This window comes from Diadema antillarum, unplaced genomic scaffold (assembly GCF_040938485.1).
Source record: "Diadema antillarum isolate AM-2024a unplaced genomic scaffold, OU_Dant_1.0 seq00001794_RagTag, whole genome shotgun sequence".
In the NCBI taxonomy this organism is placed as follows: Eukaryota; Metazoa; Echinodermata; class Echinoidea; order Diadematoida; family Diadematidae; genus Diadema; species Diadema antillarum.
Window position 1 is genome coordinate 199,075 of NW_027272472.1, and position 21,236 is coordinate 220,310.

The 21,236-nt window shown below is 38.0% G+C and overlaps 1 protein-coding gene and 1 pseudogene across 1 annotated transcript; one reads left to right on the forward strand and one right to left on the reverse strand.

Moving 5' to 3' along the window:
• Positions 1-2,245: 2,245 nt before the first annotated feature.
• Positions 2,246-11,917, reverse strand: LOC139712336 (uncharacterized; annotated as a pseudogene).
• A 6,256-nt stretch (positions 11,918-18,173) lies between these two features.
• LOC139712332 (xyloside xylosyltransferase 1-like) lies at positions 18,174-20,944 on the forward strand. The gene is made up of 2 exons (XM_071624168.1): positions 18,174-19,245; positions 20,140-20,944. The coding sequence occupies exons 1-2, from the start codon at positions 18,478-18,480 to the stop codon at positions 20,812-20,814; spliced, it is 1,443 nt and encodes a 480-aa protein (XP_071480269.1). The 5' UTR covers positions 18,174-18,477; the 3' UTR covers positions 20,815-20,944.
• The last annotated feature ends 292 nt before the right edge of the window (positions 20,945-21,236 follow it).

Sequence of the window (21,236 nt, forward strand, 5' to 3'; positions counted from 1 at the left end):
GAATAATCTTGTCTATGATATATGAAATGGTTGAAAATAATTTGCCTGATTTGTTTACAAGTTGGAAAAACCCTTAACAATGCTTAAACTGCCGCAAACGGGATATTTTACTCTATACAGTGGTCAATATAACAAGATCCTAGAGACCAAGAAAATATGTTACGTTCTTTATATCAGATATTTTGTTATATCAGTAGCCAATAAAGAATAGAAAATAAATTCATTGGGCCTGGAGAAATTAATTTGTTATATCAGATCTCTTTGTATCAAGTTTCCACTGTATCTTGTCTATATTCACAGATCACTGTTCTTCCGTTAGCCAATGTTTAGTAATTATGACACTTAGGGAGTCAACTAGCCAGTCATAATGGTCAAACAATCACCACAGCCTTCTCAACTTTGCTGTTTTCATGAATGAAATCCCAAAATTAAACACCCACTCATGACATCATGGCACACAAACACATATCCCCAACAAAATTTCCCTTGCCTTCCAATCAAACTGACTGGTCACTGTACGTCAAAACAGACATGGACATGTGCAGTAGTCAAGGAGAGTTGATTTGAGTTGTATGTAACGCTTGATGCAGTGCAACACAACTTTGCATTGTGAGAATTACAGGAAGACTCAGCCACTGCAACTCGTAAGATTAATTCTAAATGTATTTCAAATGAAAGGAACTGGAATCTTTTTGACTCATCCAATATAAATGCAACTTCAACTTTGGCCAAAGTTTTGGTTCCTAAATGCATGCATAAAATCACGACTATTGGGAGGCTTAAGTCAAACAATTTCAGCTCATGTGGACTTTACTGTACTGTATTGTAACATTTATTTTCCACTCATTCAAAGAGAAGAATACATAGTAACACATGCTCAAGTACAGTTTACATGAAAAAAAAAATACTTATTCGACTGGTCTTGTTTGTTTTTGCTGTTGTTTTTTTTTTTTCAAAAGAAAGCTATCTGGGAAAGTCAGATATAGGAGCCTACCATCTAACAAATGTTAAGCTTGGTTGTGATTTTGCATCTACATCATGGAGTATGAGAGGGGATCTGTAAAGTAGTATACTAATCTTTAATCTACACCCCCATAAACTGAAATCTTAGAACCTGATTATGCATTATTTTATATGAACAGCATGTGCCAAATTTGAAAAGGCAATATTTGAGCTCCAAACAAACAGACAGATCATTGCTTCATGAAATCAGTTATTACACTACAGTGTATTTTCTCTCATAACACAAGTTTTCAACAGTGGGATAGCAATGATGAGTACCAATGAAAAAAAAGAAAGAATTCCAGACAGTTCCTGTCCAATGAGGACATGAAATACAAAAGTGAATAAAAACAAGAAAGGGATTTGGTTACAGTGAGTTCACTCAGTCTTCAGTGACATTATTATCAATGAAATGAAGGCAATGTAAACCTTCAGCTGTCATCTCTCCAAGAAACAGGATGTAGGAATCATACTGTTGACTGCAAACAGCAACTGTCTCATCTAGATTGACTCCATGCCTAGTACAGGCCACTCTTGTCATAACCAAGTCCTCAGGACCGACACCTTTCTTCTGTTTTGTTGACATTTCATTACAGCCAAACAAATGCTGTATACGCTTTATATTTCGCAAGTCTAAATTTTCGCGAATCGGGAATTCCAGACGATTTCGCGAGTGGTTAAATTTGCGATTGTGGTGTCCTGTACTGAACGGAGAAATGGACATGCGTACGTTACATCCACATCGGAATCAGAGTCAATATTTTCGCGTGTCTTTAATTTCGCGAATAGCACCTGACTCGCGAAAAATAAAAACCTCGCAAAATATTCGGTGTATACAGTAACATACAGTTAACAGCCACCTGTCTATAGCGGCCACCTGCCGTATATGGCCAATGAAAACAATTTCGTTTCAGAAAAAAGGCATGTCATAGAACCTGTCTATGGCAGCAACCTGCCTATAATGGCCACTTTTTCATTCTCCCTTGGGTGGCTGCTACAGACAGGTCTGACTGTACATAAAGATATCGTCTGCTGAGAACCAGAATTTTAGGGGCATTGAATTATTGGTATCATGTCAAGCTTGACCTCCTCTACATTATGGTGTTTATTTCAGATTATTTCAGTACAATGTTACAAATTAAAAGCACAACGGTGCTATTTTACCCGATAACTGGAACAACGCTTATAATGTAACCACTTTTGATTAAATAAGCATTTAATATCACGAAAATTAATTGCTCTGTTTCTAATTTTGCTAAATTCTTAGAATGCGATAGTGCCCTTCTGGTTCTCATCTTGGATACATAGATTCATCGTAACTAAATTAAGATATAACCATGTTCGTTATTACAGGAGTGCACTGTATTGGTTCTAAACTTCATAAAAGTGAATAGTTGTAAGATGTGCTGCTAGAGGGAGCCATTGATAACCCAGCTCGTTCAAGTCGTTGAAGATCAGCCCTCAGGGCATGTGATCGATTGAGAAGCTCCTGTGTCTGTCGTGAGGGATGGAGAGGATGCCCAGCTGTGGTGTCCTGGCTTTCAGATTGACTAGGGTCAAACTGAATAGCAGTAATACATAGAAATTGAAGAAAGAATAATTGTCGAATTTATTTCACGGAATACTTGAATGCATGTTAGGTAATATTTTGGTTTAAAAAAAGATACATGTCACAAACATTTCCATAGAATTCAAAATGTAGATTGTATCTTTATCTCTAAGTCTGTACCTATTGCAACATATTTTATCACTATGAGTACTCAAGGTAGTCTCCTAAAAAGTGCAATACTGAGGAACCTCTTCAAAATTCATTTGTGGACCTCTGAATTATTAAATTGACCAGCAAACCCTCTTTGCATCCCCTTCAAAGACTTGATTCATTCTAAGTAATATGTGTTTGTTAAATTACCATGTCATCTACATAACAGGTGTACTAAATACAGAAAATACATAAAAAGTCAAGTGCATCTTTGAGAATAAATGTCGAAATTGAAATCATAAACATTACTTGTAACTGTTTACAACACCTTACAATTTGACAGTGACTGCCTTATACCTGTAAATCCTCTAGCACTATGTCTCTGCACACCCATACTAAAGGTTTTCTTGCATTTTTGTTATATGTGTGCATTTCTCCATATTTGTTGATACATGTATTTTGGGAATCAAAGCAATATGAATAAATGATACGGCTGATTATTGCAGTCTCTGTTTTGAGTGAGGAATTAATTGACTATACTCACTGTAATACAATATTCATAAATAAAATGTATTATACATCTGAGCTTTGTAAGATTGCCTTTACAGTTTTATGTCATGGATTTCTCTTTTAAATCCCAGTGCGAAGTACATGTATTATGACTATACAATTGTACTTTTTTTAATGGTAACAGTGAACACATAAAATCAAACAAAGCTAGTTGTTCACTGGTAATCACAGAAACAAAGTCAGAAGGAAAATGGGGAACAAAGACATTACCAAACATGGAGAAAAAGCTTAACACATTGCCTTTGAAAGAAAAAAACAACTATAAATGAAGAGTTTGTTTGCAAAAACCGATAAGTCCATATTTGCCAAATGGAGATATTTTTGATTAAAGGTCAAGAAAAATAAAGAGAATAATAAGAAAATGTTTGAATCTTTTGACCACAACTTCAAAAATGTACCTTTATATGTAGCGACCAATATATCATTTAAAAGATATTATTTTGTCCTTTATGACAGAGACCGTACTTCATAATCTTCAAAAATGGACTTATCGGTTTTTGCAAACAAACTCTTCATATATATACACTGTATATGTATACAAGTATAAAGAAGCAGATAACCATTACATAACAAAGACATGAAAATAAAAGAACAAAACTGACCAGTGAGGAGGCTACAAGGAGAGTCTTGTCAAGGGAGGCCTTGAGGTCAATGGTTGAGGCAGATGGCATCATGGAAGGACGGGAATTCTGCCAGCCAGCCAGGCAATGCTGTATCGATATGAGGTAATCAAGTCTTTTAACAAATCACTCACATACCTTGTGTAACTACATACAGTATACTTAGAGAACGCACTTATACTCCAAGGTGTTAAGTTTGGCACCACAGAAGACCATTTTTTTTCTGTGCACACCTAAGGTATCTTGGAAATTTAACCAACATCAGAGCAATACCTAGAATTTAAGCTACATCATGTCAAAGTGATTACTGCTACTTACCCTGACTTCTTATGCACTGATTATCAGGGCACCATTTCATGAAAGTTGTCAGCCCTGACAATTAAGGTGTCAGTCTCTGACAATTTCAGTAAAATCCTTAGTTTTGATTGGCTGAGATGATCAGGTCATTAACTGTTACCTTGGTAATTATCAGAGACTGACAACTTGCCAGGAGTGACAATTTTCATGAAACGGTGCTCGGGAGTCCTCTTTAGCATGGCTTGCATCATACATGTACTTCTTTCTTGCATTTGAGTTTTATATGATTTACAAATCCACACAAGTTACACAGGTTGATATCGCATATTTTCAGTACACTTGAAAACGTGCATTTTGGGTCACCTCCACCAAGTACAGTTTATCTGTATTTTCTGACAGTGCTTCCATTCTCCTGGCAAAATGTGGGAACTGGGACCATTAAATCATGGTTAAATGATAATTAGTGTTTTTAACAGCCTAACTGTTTAAAGAGAATGTAATAAGTTTCACTTTACTCTGATATTACCTTCACAGTGTTTACCATCAATTTTTCAATCCCCTTCTTGTTACACACACCATAAAGGGTACCTCGCTGCTCTTGAATAGACCCTTAACTTCAAAGCCCTTACTCTCAAAACTAGTATTCCTACATTTTTTTAGTTTCCATCCTTTATTTGGATGAGTTAAAATCATCAAACTTTGATGATTTTAACATTTCAAAGCTAAAGCTCCACTCCTAGAGTCTGACCTTACATGAAAGCTCTTATTTGGCGACTTTCAGTTTGTCGATTTTGTGATGCAACATCACACGTTACTCCTTTTATTCATTTTCACAGGATTTATTTTCTTTATAACTGTTCAAATAATATCAGAAATATTACTTCATTGATACATGTCCCTAATGTAGCAAAAATTGATCTACAATTGTATTATGCAAATTTGACAAAATTAAAGTTTCAAGTATTTTGTGTATTCTGCAAATACATGTACAGTGCACTCCCGTTGTAACGAAATGCTCGGGACCGGCGGTTTTCTTTCGTTATAACGAAATTTCGTTATAACCAAACAAATACAATATATAACGAAAACAAGGAACCACGTATATTTATCACATTATGTTTGCTGAATACTCACCATACACTAGAAAGCTATGTAAAATGTGATGAGATAACTGTATTACAATAATAAACGCAAGTTCCCCTCAGAAACTGTGCGTGACACAAGGAGCGAACACACAGTGGTGTGAAGTGTTCACCCATGCAGAGACGCTATAAATGCTTGTTCCGCTACGTATTTTCGAAAGCAATTCGCATTTCGTTATAACGGAGCACATTTCTTTTGTTTTTCTTTGTCTGTGGCGCTTAGAAAAGACTTCGTTATAACGGAAATTTCGCTATAACCGTGTTCGTTATAAGCGAATTTTGTAACATAGACTTAATGGTGATAATTTTGGGACCAGAAGATTTACTTCGTTATAACGAAATTTCGTTATAACCGTGTTCGTTGTAACGGGAGTGCACTGTATAATTGCTCTGCAATGAAAATGAAATAAGGACATGGTCTTGTTGTGAAAAAACAAACAAACTAACAAACAGTTCTTCACTCCCTTTCTCTACAAGACTCTGAAATCTCCCTTGGTTTTGTAAAGGACTCATCAGGTTCCCTTGGGCAAAGAGAAACTTATTACAATATCTACTTACTTATTTACTTATTTACTTATCACAATACCACACTTACCAGAGAAACTATTGCCAGTCACACTGATTTTAGTCAATTCAACAGTACAGTGGAAACTCGAGATAAAGAGATCTGATATAGCAAAATACCTGATATAACAAACTATTTCCTCCAGTCCCAATGTATTCATTTCCTTTGTTTTGCATTGTTTATTCACTACATATGTACAACAAAATATGCATAAAGAATAAATTGCCTTGGTCCCAAGGATCTCATTATATTGAGTTTCCACTGTAGATCTGTTTTTTGTTTGTCTACCACACAAGCCATAACTCTTACCTGTGATAATCCCATGGAGTCTGTAGGATCAAAACTCTGCCTCCGATGAGGGCGCACTTGATATGGAGACATGAGGGTGGACCTGGGAACACTCACTCTGCAATGCATCAAAGATCAAAGTCACACACAAAGATGATGGGTATGGTATATACAGAATGTCTTGAATAGATTTTGATAATTTAGTCAATGGTGCAAAATGACTATAAATACAGTAAGAGCACTTCCCAAATGTATGTCTGCAAGAAAGCAACAAATGGTGATTTCTATGAAAAAAACAGAGATATTTTTCCTTTCACAACACAATACGAGGTAATTAAAATGATGCACTGGATACATTATATTAAATAATGAAATCATGGGATTGAATGCACGGATGACAGAAAGAGTACTGCTTTGTTTGTCAACACTGACTGTACACACTGATCACTCTGTGCTTTCAGAATTTATCTGACATATGGAGACTAGGATGTACCAGCTTGAAAAAGACTTCATTAAACAGTACCTGATGTATGATGGTGACTTTTGTTGGTTTTGTTCACTGTTTCGTCTTGTTTGGCAGATGGCACACAGACTCTCCCTACTGCCATTGCCATGAAGGGGTTCAGGAAACAGGCGATTATTCAGGACATAGTTATGAATACCTGTATCAGAGAATGTTGTATGAGTTCTTTACATGGTGACAGAAATCAATTGACACTCCAAATTTTTATACACACTTCAATGCAATGACATTAGACTTATTAATTAATAACTCACAAATAATTCATCTGTACTTTTATGACACTACACTGTAGGCATTTGCATTACATTATAGCAAATGTAGGATGTAAGCATACATTTTTTTTTATTCGTGGAGTACTGTAAAAGTGGAAATTTTCGCGGTGTTGAAATTTTCGCGCATTTCGCGCAACCAGAAACTAGCGCGAAAATGTAAAAGCACACAAATATTTTTGCATGTCATATATTCCAGTACTTACTGCCTTGACTCCGCGGAATTAAAAACACGTGAAATTCTTCTTAACGGGCCTAGCACAAAAAATTAGTGGCGCAAAAATATCCACTTTTACAGTAGACTATTGAACACATTCAAGTAAATTACATATTTCATGGGCAAGGTGAAGAGGCAATAAAATTGGCAAAGCAATTTTCTTTTCTTTTTTCTTTTAAGTTTCCTAAGTGCCTTTCTGTCTAAGATAATCTATAATTCCATGATAGCTTTTTGACACTGTTTTTGCGATGAATCTTTAAGCCTGTACTAGGGCTCTGATAGAAATCAGTGTGGTAGAAAATAAGGACATAAAGTATTGACATGTATATATGTACCCATTTGTTAGGTAGCCAATAAGCATCTTGGTATTCAGCATTTTAACTCACATTTGTGTTGCACAGCATTGTGTTCATCATCAGCTGCAGTAGAAAAGGCAGAAATGCCTTCCATGTTGTGGCTGTAAAGGGAAAAAAAGATATTTGCATATTACTGTTTGGATAGTTTTGACAAACAGTTTGAAGTTTTCTAAATGACTTTAATCACAATCAGCATAATATAATTATGTGGGGCCACCCTTCAGAAAGATGTGATGTAAACTACCCATGCATGTATATTATTGTTTGATCGGAGAAAGCACAATGACAAATCATGCTTCAAATGATTACAAACTGTCTTTATTGTAGTCAGCCCTTCTAGATCTGGACTAGAGAGCCTGATGTGTGCAATAACAGACTTTGGATGAAAGGAAAAACCAGCAGAAAGTCTGTGATGCAGACCAAGAGGGACCATCTCAGCTGCATGAACATTGATTTGTACAGTTCATTCCCATTACAACAAATACAATTGTAATGACATTTCGTTACAGCAAAGTAAAAATTCAGGTCATAAAATTATCGATAAAGTCTACTCAAACAGAATGAACATTTACAGAGTGTCTCTGCATCTATGGGCAAACGCTTCGACTTTCAGTGTGTTCAAATAGAAGTACCTGAATTTGCTCCCTTTGTCAAAGAAGAACTTGCATCATTCTGACGGGCTGTTATTCCAAAACACATAAATTTTGTGTATATACCTAGATGTTTGTTAATTTGAAAATGAAATGAGATTTTCTACAAAACATTTGTGGTGATATTCTGAAGGCTTGTTATTTCAAAAGTAAATGAATGTTGGTATTGTAAAGACACCAAATTCCAGCACACCATTCCAGATTGTTTTCTTTCATTTCACACTTACAGCAACACCTACAGTGATATTATCTGGCAAACTCACATACATGTGGAATATAATGCAGTGATCAATACAATTATTTTTTCAAGCAAAAAATATTTTGATGTGCTACTCTCTAAGTTTATCCATTCTTATGATGCCTATTCATGCCTACTTAATTGCACAAATACAGTGCTTGCCACACTGATCCTGTTCATGGATTTCTGGTTCTGATGTGCACAAAGTGTGCATACCAAGACATCTTTTATATTGACAGTGGTCTAGGATGAACATCATACTTCCTACAGAATTCACCCACATGCCTTCTACAAAGTCTAGCAGGACTGCTCATTGTTCACTCCATATTTACAGTGCGTTCCTGTTATAATAAAGATGGTTAAAACAATCTTTTTAAACAAAGTACAAATTCAAGTCCAAAAATTAAAGACAAGTTTGATGTCTGGTTTTTATTTTAGTGCAGCAAACCACAGACTGATCATGCAACATGTCCCATTTGCAGTTGTTGTGTAGTTTCTGAAGTCTTCCCCAAATTTTTCAGTTTCATCTTTACAAGTGTGATCTTTTCCATTCACAAGCAACTTGCTGTCACAAACTTTACCTTCAGATGTGACCCACCACAACAAAAGGATCCTAAAGTCACTGAAGGCTGGGCCGAGAAATCAAGTTTGATGTCAGATCATTAAAATCAGTCAAAACGATAGTATTTCTGTTTTTGGCATAATTTTGTAGTCTGATGTATTGTCATCATCTGCTGAAATTTTGAAGCTAAATGATCAAAGGAAAGGCGAGAAATTAGCATTTTTCTCGGCCATAATTTTCCGACTTTCAACGGAACTGACACATGTCCGAAGATTTGGATTTAGCACCGCGAATAGACTTCGCCCCTAGCAACGAGGAAGTGATCTTATCGGTCAGTGCCTGGCATCCTGGTTACTGATTGGTCGTGCTTAGAATGCTGGCGCTAAGCTTGAATGAGCATTGTGGAGGTTGCTAGGAGCATAATAGCATGGGAGGGAAAATTTCGAAAGCGTTTTCTCGAAACACTGATTTCCTAAACCACTCGTTATGTGCTAATAAAATCATCAATATCTCTGCAACCGAGTACTTTTAGGAGTCGTTTTAAATATGAAATTAAAGTGGAAAAGTAAAGGTATGTCGTGTCATTTTCAGAAAATTGCCCTCCCTGACTTTCGGATCCTTTTGTTGTAGCAGGTCACATATGTATGATCTCAAAACTGATTAACAATGTTTTGTCTGTGTGCCATGTACTACTGTACAACACAGTTATGAATTATTGTACTTTGAATTTATTCCTCTAAACAGCAAGGGCCTGGTTGCTTGAAATTGATATCAACATAAAGAGTCTGTGATCAAGTACTGTGAATGAGAAACAGTGTGAAAGAGATGATTTTTTTTTTTCTTTGAAAAAAAAATAGTAAATCAGTTCAATGGAGGAGAAGGTCCCTGCAGGCATAGAACAATACACTGGGTTGACCTCAGGAATTTTAACAGAAACAAAACTAAAAAACTTTTGCTTCTCTTCAGTTGCAAAAGCTTACCCCTCTGAGGCTGCAGTGTGGACACATTCCTCCCTGTTGAGTCTCCGGAACTGTTTAATTTCTTCTAGATAGACATCAGACTGCTCCCCCACTGAAGGGTTAGTGTCAAGCAGACCAGCTATCCAATCATAGCCAAGAAGAGGCTGGGTCTCGTTACCATAGCTACACTCATGAAGGTCTCCCTGGAGATAGGATGTTGGCTTCATTCGACCATCAAGGTGAGAGCGAGGTAATTGTTGGATAGGAGAGTGGTGATGACCTTGGTTCAATCGTTCAAGGAAACTTACTCTCATTGGAGTCTGTGAGTTAAGGATGAAAGGTCAAACATTTCACGTATCACTTCACGCAATGCACGAGGGGGAACATGCAATGCATGAGGGGGAGCATGCAAATAATAATCCTTCACTTCATGTAATTACTCACAATTCTTTTTATTCTAGCAATGTCAAAAAAAAAACATTCAAATTCAAGCAATGTTTGTTTCTGTTATTAGCAAAGAACAATACTATTCAACTTGCCCTCATCACTGATTCTTAGGTTGCTTAAAATCTAATTCATGTTTATCCTCAAAAATCAATTTACATTAATGAGCTCTTTACATGCTACAAAATACAAGCCTTGATGCGCCTAATGCACCTGTAATTATTTATTTGAAATCAATTCGGACACCATCCATCTCATTCTTTCAAAAGATAAGACAATGTACCTTCTTTGCTCTTCCTCCAGGAGTAAGTAGGATGGATCGAGGTTTTGGGGTGACATCTCGTGCCTTGATGGCTGCTATGCGATTGTTGCCAGGTGACAAAAGCTGCTTCATATAGCTGCTGTTATCTGACTTGTCTTGGCCTTGTAGTCTTCTCTCTTTCAGTGAATCAGATACAAACACGGCTTCACTGCTTTTAGCTTTTGTGTTTGATGGTGAAACAAATGTCACATTTTCCTTGGCTTCCCTCCTGTTTTTCATTTTTTCATACTTCCCTCCTTGGCCTGTGGAGGATTTTGTTTGAGCCCTCCCTGAACTTCTTAATCTTTTCGACTCTGAACCATGTTGCAGCAAGCTTGGGCCAAAACCAACATTTCGGGGTGTGTCAGCATCTGATTTGCGCTTCCCACTCAGTCCATGTCCTGCCCTTGTTCCTACACCACACTCTGCTGCCACTGCAGAATAGTCCCTGGCATTTTCCTCACTGCCAAACCGAGGTCTCTTATGATACAGATGGTCCAACGGGGACTGGGTGAAGAAGCGATCTCTCACTGGTGTGCTGCTCCACTGAGAATTCTTGGTGTCACCATGACTAAATGGAGAATATGACCATAAACTGAACATAAAACATCATTTCATTGGTATACACACGAGTTAGACATCTAGTTCAAGGATACTCCCTACATGTATGTGTATTGTTTCACAAAATATTCTTCTCATTTGCATGAATACTGTTTACACATCGTCTCAACCGTTCAGTTGCTATCATTGAGTTGCTTGATATTGCTGCCAACAAGGGTGGCAGATGATCATTAGATTCAAACTCTAAATAATGTACAGCTCCCAATTGTTCCTAACAGAGATGCATTTCTTTCATAGACAAAAAAAAACAAAAAAACATTTGCTTACCAATGTGCACAATAGGAATACATTGTACGCTGAACTTTTGCTCGATCAGGACTTAATGTCACTCTATTTCATCATCTGTTATAAATTCTTTTGTAGTACGGTGTTAACACTGCTCATACGGCTAATGCAGTAGCTACTATTTGAGAGCTGATAATTTTATCAAGCTCATATCCTATCAAAGATTACTTACCTGTCTTTTAATCCTTGTCCCTCCCGAGTTTCCCTTGGGAGCTTGTCACGCAGGTAAGCCTTGAGACAGTCCTGTCTCTTTTGTAGCTGATTCTTGAGTCTGTTGCACTCTAATCGCAGTTTAGAAATATCATCCATCATGAAACACTGCTCTGCAGTAATGGTTACCTGTAAATCGGAATTCAAAGAGACAATACTTTTACAACGAAGATTTTGCAAGATAGAGAAAAATTAATCATGATTTTTTAGATTAATAATTATATAGCCAAATATATTTCATTTAAATAAGTTCTGAAATGGCTAAAAAAATAAGTCATCCTTACAAAAAGAAAACCCATAATGTAGGTAACCAGTGTGCTAGGCATTGTGGGTTTTTTTTCCCCCTTTTTTCTCTTTCTTTTTTTTAATGTCCTACAGTGCACTCCCATTCTTAAGAACACACTAAAGTCAAACAACACTAAATCACATCCACCTTCATGAATACTGGCAATAGTGTAGGACAGGGTCTGTACTAATAGGTAAGAATTTGAAGAGTTCTAGCATCTCATCTGATTAACTCTATACACAGCTTTTTATACCTTCACGTGCTTCAGCAACACGTTTGGGACAGGTCAGTGCATTGTCAACCATTGTCTTTGACAATGTACATGTTAATACTTACAATTAAAATCCATTCATAAGTTTGAATTTCAGTTCTGTGATCGCTGGGTATGAAAACTAAATTTACAATAGCTTGTGATGGGTAGGACGAATTAAAGAAAATATAAAGAAAATTTAACATATTTTTACTTTTCTAGCATGATAAAAGAGCACATGACTTGCCTCTTTCAGAAGGCAGGGGGGAGTAACATTACCGATTACCAGCCAAATCGTGATATCGGCCTACCGGTCACGTCCCCTCTCTCTCTCGTTCTGCGTGTGCGCCTCCACTATACACGTATGTGCAAAAACTATGGAGCTACGGAGGTTGAAAGAAGTCCCCCGGCTATAACGAAACGAATGGCGGTGAATGGAGTGGGGACCTATTTCGCGATAATGCCACATTGCCCTTAAAACATACAGTATGTCAGTTACAAAGTGAGGGAATGTAACATTAGAGTCTCCTAATCCACTAACTTTGCGTTGCACCTTTTTTTTAAAGAATTTTGAGGAATTCTCTTTATATTTTCCTTGGCAAGTTTTAGTTATCTTATATGGCACTGTACATGCATCACACAAGACCCGCAAAGCAAAAATACACCAGATGGTTGAAAAAGAAGAAGGGCCCCGGAGGGGTAGCAAATCAATGACTTGGCAAAATCATGAAATAGGCCCCACCACAGTCAGTGCGCGTGCCCCGTGCATTAGCAAGCAAGGTTAGGTTTAGGGTTAGGGTTTTAGTGATGATAGATGTGTGTGTGTTTGTGTGTTTGTTCGTATTGCAGAGTTATGCAATTATACACGAATCCACAGTAACACCTACTCACTAATTAAAGTTGTAGAGAGAGAAATGAGACATCAGGCACTCCGAGCGTACATTCTAGGTAGGATGGTTTTATTGGAGGCTCTGCACCGAGGCGAGTTGTTGAGCAAGTAACTTATGATGAAATTGTAACACACTCTGCATTTTCACACAAAGAGCAATCGGTATTATATTTATACATGTGGAACAGCGGAGAGGTGACTCATCATCTCTGTGGTATCTCAGGCAGGAAAACAAGGGGGTCAAGAAAGGTTACAAAGCAGTGGTCAGTTGGGTCAGTGTTGACAAGCGATTACCTTGTTTTGAGATTGTTTATGGGCGGCCTTAGTTACAATGCATTATGTACATTACAGCGGCAGCCAAGAAGACGAATGGACGTCAGGTGGGTGAGAATCGAGTTCCACTTAGAATACTAGGAATTGAGTCCATCATATTAAACACTGCGGACAGACGCACAGGCGAGCAGAGGCTCGCAAATCATCATCAGATAGTTTGTAGAAATAAACACCACATGATAGTATCATAGAGAAACTGATTGTTTAGGAGAATCAGCGGAGAAGATCAGTGACCCACAGAGGATGAGAGAGAGAGTGCAGTGGGAAAGGTAGAGATATCGGAGCAGAGAGGGGGATTGTATAGGAGAGAGAGGGAGAGAAAAGTTGAGCTGCTACAGTACAGGGTTAGGGTTAGGTAGGGTTATATTTGTGTACGGACACGCAGCGGTGGGGCTTTATTTTATGAGTATGCCAATTACTGTAAAACAAGGAATGTACGTTCCCGTGCATTTTAATTTCGCGAATTTTGCAAGCGCCAAGAATACGCAAGATTCACGAAATTAAAATGCACATGAAATTTCTTATCTGCACTAGTTTGTATATGCATTGAACGCAAGTGGCAATTCGCGAAAATTTCATGCCACGAAAAAGGCCGTCGGCTCCAATTCGCGAAAATTTCGTGCCGCGAATATATCATGTTTTACAGTACTCTGTACGAGTAGCCCGACCAGACGCTGTTAATACGCTGTGCGGCTACGTAACGTAGTTACAGCGACTGGGCTGTGCTGTGTATAGTTGGGACTGTACGAGCTGAAATTTTCGTGTACAGATATTTTTGCGAATCGCTACATGGAGGACATTTTCGCGTGTTGTTAATTTCGCGGTTGCGAGCCGAGGGCCTAGCCCTAGCTATCTCAACTTAGCTATTAGCGCCTTGTTATTTTCGCGTAACTACATGCAGCCGCTGTCGTGAAGCCACAGCGGCTGCACGTCTATTCCTTCGCAGACGTTGTTATTTTTCAGCGGTGGGTGTACGTTTCCTTCATGAATATCTTTATTAACCGTGGAAAACTAAAATTTAAGGAATCCCTGTAATCTATGATAATCATTCAATAATCGGTATGCGATTTTTTGTTTAATTACGTCAAAAACTCACCGAAGGAAAAGATGCCACCGCACACTTTATTCCGAAAAATTCAACAATTGAATACTGGTGGTACTTGTAGTTAGACACTGCCACTGGATACCAACAAACGCCGAATTCAACTCAACCATCAGGAAAATACGCTGTAGGTGAGTGGTAAAAATTATCTTACTCTTAAAATCAAACAAAATAAAAGGCATTTTATGTGATTTTGCCGTCAATAGTGACGGTCGTTTACAACGTTTAAACACTATGTCAGACATAGTTTAAACACTACGTTTAAACACTATGTCAGACATAGACCGCACAGCGGTCTGGTCAGGCTAGGCTGAAACATGATAGAGCATATGTGGGACTACACGACGCTCGCTCTACACCGTATGTACGAGAGATCGAATCATGATCGATTGAGTTGTAGCTGAGGGGACGTTTTATCCTAAAATTTGGCAGGAACTAAAAGGTAACAGCACTTTAACAGCTACAATCAACATTCAAAGTTTACTCGTCAGTTAAAATCGTATTCGTCTCTGCATCGCCCAAGCGCTGGTATGGTAATTCTTACCTACTCCTCGCCACTTCGTCGTGCTCTCACTCGCGTTTGTTCGTTTGTATTATGATTGCGTGTAAAATGCAAAATAAAGGGGCCGCAGAATTGCAATGTTGTGATTGGTCAGCTGAGTGGAGCATGATAACAACTCGTTGCATACGGTCGACTTGCGAGTGAAAATGACTACCAGAGTAGTATATAACATTGTCTGTCACAATTTTGACAGGTATTTATCTACTTATTATGAAAATGGAATACAATTATTGACTTAAATTAGGGGGGTATATTATTCCGTGACAGTGAATAGATTCTATCTGTGAGTGTATGATGTATCAGTTATGAATCGAAGAGACTTCAACAATAAAAGCTACAAGTATGTGTATTCTTTCGTTTAGCTTTCTACGTACCAGCTGATGCAGGGATTATCCTTCAAGGTTTCAAGGTTTCTAGAAAGAGATACACTTGTATCTGTATATTATATCGTTCTGTAGAACAATGATAGCTCACAATTGTAACGCAACTTAGAGGAAGAGTTGGTACAAAAGGTCATTTTGTGTGTGGGGGGATTTTTTTCTTGATCGAAACAAAAAAGTTAAAACATCACAGCATGACTGGCAATAAGAATGAATAATGGAAACAGAAAAAGAAGGCAAGACAGGTTCCAAAAACGATTAAAGTAAAGCAACATTGTATAATAAAATATGCAGAAATGTTCAACAACTATAGACCTAGAGAGTGTAGTCCTAATGTACATTATTTGAGAAACAGCTTCATGAAGTCCCACATATTGACACCTATGGTATTGGCATTAAAAAAAAAAAAAAAAAATCTTCATGTGCACTTATCGCGGAGTGAACACGTTCGGATTCCCAGTTATTGTGCTCTAAAAACAAAAACGAGTGAAAATATTCACTCTAAAAGGAGTAAGTACAAAAAAGAGTGAATTTAAAGTGAAGTTGGGGTGAATTTTGAGTGAAAATGTTCATTTTCACTCGTTTTAGAGTTAATATCTCAGGGATCACTCCAAAATCTTCGAGTGATCCTTGAGGTCATTCCAAAATGAGTGAAAATAAACATTTTCGGTCAAAATTCACTCCAACTTTACTCTAAATCATTATTCTTGTATTCACTCCTTTAAGAGTGAATATTTTCACTCGATATTTCAAGAGAGTGGACTTGTGACTTATATAGCTGACGGAGAGGCTATTACAATTAATGTTCTCACCCAGATCATAAGATTAGTCAGAAATTTTACAGAATTATAGCGAAACGACTGGAGGAATCACATTCTCCGTCAGATTAAAAAAAAAAAATCTCACAATCATTGAATGTGAATAACAAGAAAAAGAATGAAGCAAAAGATATCACATGGCTGCAGTTAGGAGAACTGATGTACAAGGGAGTCAATAGTCAATAGTCAATGGAGAGTCAGTAGATCTCTACTTCATGGCCGCCACCACGTTTCCAAAAGTAGGGGCCCACTTCTAGGTTTCATCAGCAGAAAATCAGAAAAAAATGAATAAATAATTAAAAATGATATAAAATAAAAATGCCTTCAGCTCGACTTTGGGTTCCACTTAAAAAAAAATAAGAAAAGAAAAGTGGGGGTGTCAAAATGGTGCCACCCTATATATTCCTAGATACGGGTTCAAACAAAAAGTGGGGGCCAAACCCCCCACCCCGTAACCCTGGTTCTGCCGACCCTGTACTTATACTTCAGTACCCTATCTGATGGTGAATTTTTTACAGCGGAAGTCGATTTTAACAACATAAATCAAATATGTTATAAATAAAATATTTATATCTTTGAAAAAAACAAATAATTTTCAAAATTCTGTTCAGTTTACATGTGTTGGAAGCAAGATATCCACGCCCGATGTGCTTTATAGATGCTAGTAACTTTCAACTTTTATATTTTCTATCACAGTGTGTTGTACTTGGATCGCGTGAAAAATCAATAAATGAAAAGTTGTATTGAATTGTCACGTCACCTCCTCTCTTCTCCATCATTAATAGGTGCACGCACTGAGTTGAGTGCCCAACTCAACGAAATCTAGCTCTTAAATATAAAAAGAAAAAAGTCGGAGGACAATTTGTATATTACACCCATGAATATATCCAAACGGACATCATAAGAATTTAGAGCCTCCCCGTCTGAGCGGAGGAGAGGAGGGGAAGGGAAGGGCCAGTATAGGGCAGGGGTGCTATGGACCCCCAACCCCCCCCCCCCCCCCCCCCACTTCTCCTTAAAGGGTATGTACAGTTCTGGTTGAGGTGAGGATTTAGCTTTTAACATTTTGCGAGATATTCAGAAACCACTCTATGAGATGTCAAAGAGCATGCAATTCTAAGGGTATCAAAAGTTTATTTGATGAAAATCGGTTTTGAAGTGGCTAAGATATCCAAAAATAAAGTTGGGGCATGTAGTCTTTTATTATTATCACTTTTTTGGATATATCAGCCATTTGAAAACCAATTTTCATCAAATAAATGCTTAAAATTACATGCTCTTTCATATTTCACAAGAGGTTTCTCATTATCTCACTTAGGAATGTAAAATACATGAATCCCCACCTTAACCAGTACTGTACAGCCCCTTTAAAAACGAATACAGTATAGGTACAATAATTACAGTTGTCTATATTCCTATTCACTCCGGGACAGGTACAATAATTACAGTTGTCTATATTCCTATTCACTCCGGGACAGGAGTGGCCACGCCCAACAGAAGACACCGGCACCTAGCTGTACTGTAACAGCAGGTGCCACGGTCCAGGGATCACCTCCTCCCTGCACGGCCATAGTCATAGCAAAGCTACACGGAGGGACCGGTGTCTTCGTATCGTACACGTATTCAATGTATTACATGTGTCACTGTGTATGAAGTTATCAACGCTACAACCGCGCTGAGAGCGCTTACTCCGTGCCTGCTACTATATCTTCAAACTACACAACGGACACGGTTTCCTATCCTGTGGGCGAATATTGAGGCAGGCAAACTCAGGAAGATTACCCTCCCGTTACCGGCTGTCTAATGTGTTTGTTATTGCCAGAATTTTGCGTTTACAGCTGTACCTGGTCTGAAAGGGGTAACCCCCGACCCCTTGCTTGGAATCGCTCACGCTACACGGTACAACCGGTACTGCGTACAATTACGTGCCCTGGACCCTTGCATGGAATTTGTGTAATAACTCGGCCTAGTTGCTTGGCAAAACTGCGGGAGGACATTTTAGTTCATATTCTATCGTTCTCAAGTATTCTGGTGATCCAATGCGACGAGTAAAGGCAGCTAGTGGGGAGGAGAAAGCTCCTGCTTCCGAGAAATCTAACCAAGGTCAAGGAGTAGGGACAGTTGCTGTTGAGGAGGAAAAGAACATGCATTACGCCAGCGCGTCAAAAGCTCGGGAGCGGGATCGCGTCCGAGCGGGACCCTGGAGCAGGGGGCGACGTGGTGTGTTCGGGCCGTGCCTGTCATCCAAAGTGTCGAAACTACTGGTTGTCGTTGCCCTAGCTTTTGCTTTGTACTGTTTTCTGAAGAGTAGAGGGTATTTAGACCAGATGAACAGTGAACATAAGTCATCTGGAATATCTGACGTTCATAAAGATTGGAGAAATAGCGGTAATTCTCAAATCAATCAAGATGATGTAAAGAAGAATGGGTTTGAAGCTAATCTTCCCAACAAAGATGCTGTACCTGTGGCAGCAGAGGTTAAGGGAGAAATACCCAGTGAAGATGCGGACGATGAACCATGGAATTCAGAGGCTGATGATGTCAACAGACCGGATGACAAAAATACTGATAATGGAGAGCCTGCAAGAAGCCAGGACATCTTCAAATACCACATTCTTCATACACTGACCAACACTCATAAGATGCCACATCTCAAAACACGTTTTGAAGTTTGCATGAAGTCCATACTGAAGACTTCTTCTGTGGATCTTTTGTTCTTTTTTGTAGTTGACCAGCAGAGCAAGTCATATCTTGAGTCAGCTCTACAAGAAATCACCAATCTTAACATTGCCAAATCAAAATTTCAGGTAGGTTGCATGATGTACTTACATTGTATGTGCAATTGTAGGCTTTTGATTTTACAATGCATTTACATGTAGGCCTATCTACATGTATGTATTTCTATCAGTTTGACAAATTGTTTATATTCTGATCAAAGCTTAAAGCCTTGTATTATACTTGTAATCAGCACAGAAAACTGGCATTCATGGAGAATGTATAAAATTTTAACTAGTCTCATTGTGGGAGTTCAAGCATATTGTTTTTTGTCTTAAATACCATATGCAGTATTATTGTACTTCCAGCTGCATTCTAAACGAGAAAGAGCATTTTGTTTCAGGATTATCAAGTTCCACTGGTATGAGAAAGTCCTGATGATAATTTCTTTATAGATCTGTTTTTAACATTATATTCAAATGAAAAAACACTCGGTCCCCTCTTCAGAGTATTAAAGTGATGTACCATTTGGACCAAGGGACTTTGTAAACAAAATGAAACATTTATTCTAGAATGTTAAAGTGTACAACAACAACAAAAAAGATTGTGAATGTCATGCATGTGAAGTTTAAATTGCAATGGAAGTACAGCTGCATACGGAGCATTTAATCTCTCAATGCAGATTTGTTGATTGATGTGATTTGACACTGATGCCAGAATTAAATGTAATGTTCACTGTTACCTGCAGTTTACTGGCACTTCTGTAGTAGCAGGTCTGGCTCAGTATCTCTTCATTAATGTGAGGCTGCCTTTTGCTTTAGCCTTTAGTGAATACCTGTTACATGAAATAATGTTCACATTGATAATTTCATGCATCCTGCATGTGCAGTGTACATACTACTTTAGCTCTAGGGAAGGGGAATTTACAAAGTATGTATACTTTAATTCATTGCAAGGTGCACTTCTTTTGACATTTCTTTATCCAGTTCATTTTCATGGACATTGATGACCTCGCCAAGGAACTGGCTCCACTAGTTGAGATGATGCAGAGTAAGATACAAGGAAAGCATCCATACTACATGGAGTCTATCTTCTTCCTTTCCACCATGCTCCATGAGAACCTCCTCCCTGACTATGTAAACCGCATCATCATGCTGGATACTGACCTCAAGTTTATGTCGGATATCAAGGAGCTCTTCGATCACTTTGACCGTTTCCAAGGTGACAACATCATTGGCATTGCCCACGAGCAGCAGCCTGTCTATCGCCACATCTTCTCATTATACCGTTCTCAAAATAGGGGCACACTTGTGGGTGCTCCACCACCGGATGGTCTGACTGGATTCAACAGTGGTGTGCTTCTCCTCAATCTCGATAAGATGCGTGCAAGTAAACATTTGAAGCAATTCTTGACACCAGATGTTATTGTTTCAGTCAGAGATAAATATCACTTTCGAGGCCATCTGGGTGATCAAGATTTCTATACGCTAGTGTCCATGGAAAAAGAGGATTTGTTTTATGTGCTTCCTTGTTCATGGAACAAGCAGCTCTGTCAGTGGTGGAAGAACAAAGGCTATGATGATGTGTGGGATCAATATTTTGAATGCAAGGGGAAAATCCATATTTACCATGGCAACTGCAATACACCTATTCCATACTGATGAAGGTGGCATTTATGGCAAAACAAACAGTGCATAACAAGGACTTCAAGGCTAAGTTCTACTTTATATACATGTGAATTAAAAAAATGCAGCATTGTTAGAGCACACTGGCTAGTCAAAACCTGAGAAAAACCGGACAATATGTCAAAAGTGATGATTTTTTTTTAAGTTTCTGCGCAATCACTTTTGATGAGAAGACTTCTACAGTTTATGATGTTGCATTATAGATCGATATGACTATAAAGAAAATATAAAGAGAATTTCACAAAATTTAATTCATTGAAAAAAGTTCACATTCTATTGATGTGTCACTGACGTACAGTATGTTAGGGATAGTCATAGGCAATTCAAGTGCTCTTTTATTATGCATAAAAAGTGGAAATATTATGTTGAATTTTCTTTATATTTTCTTTAAATCGTTC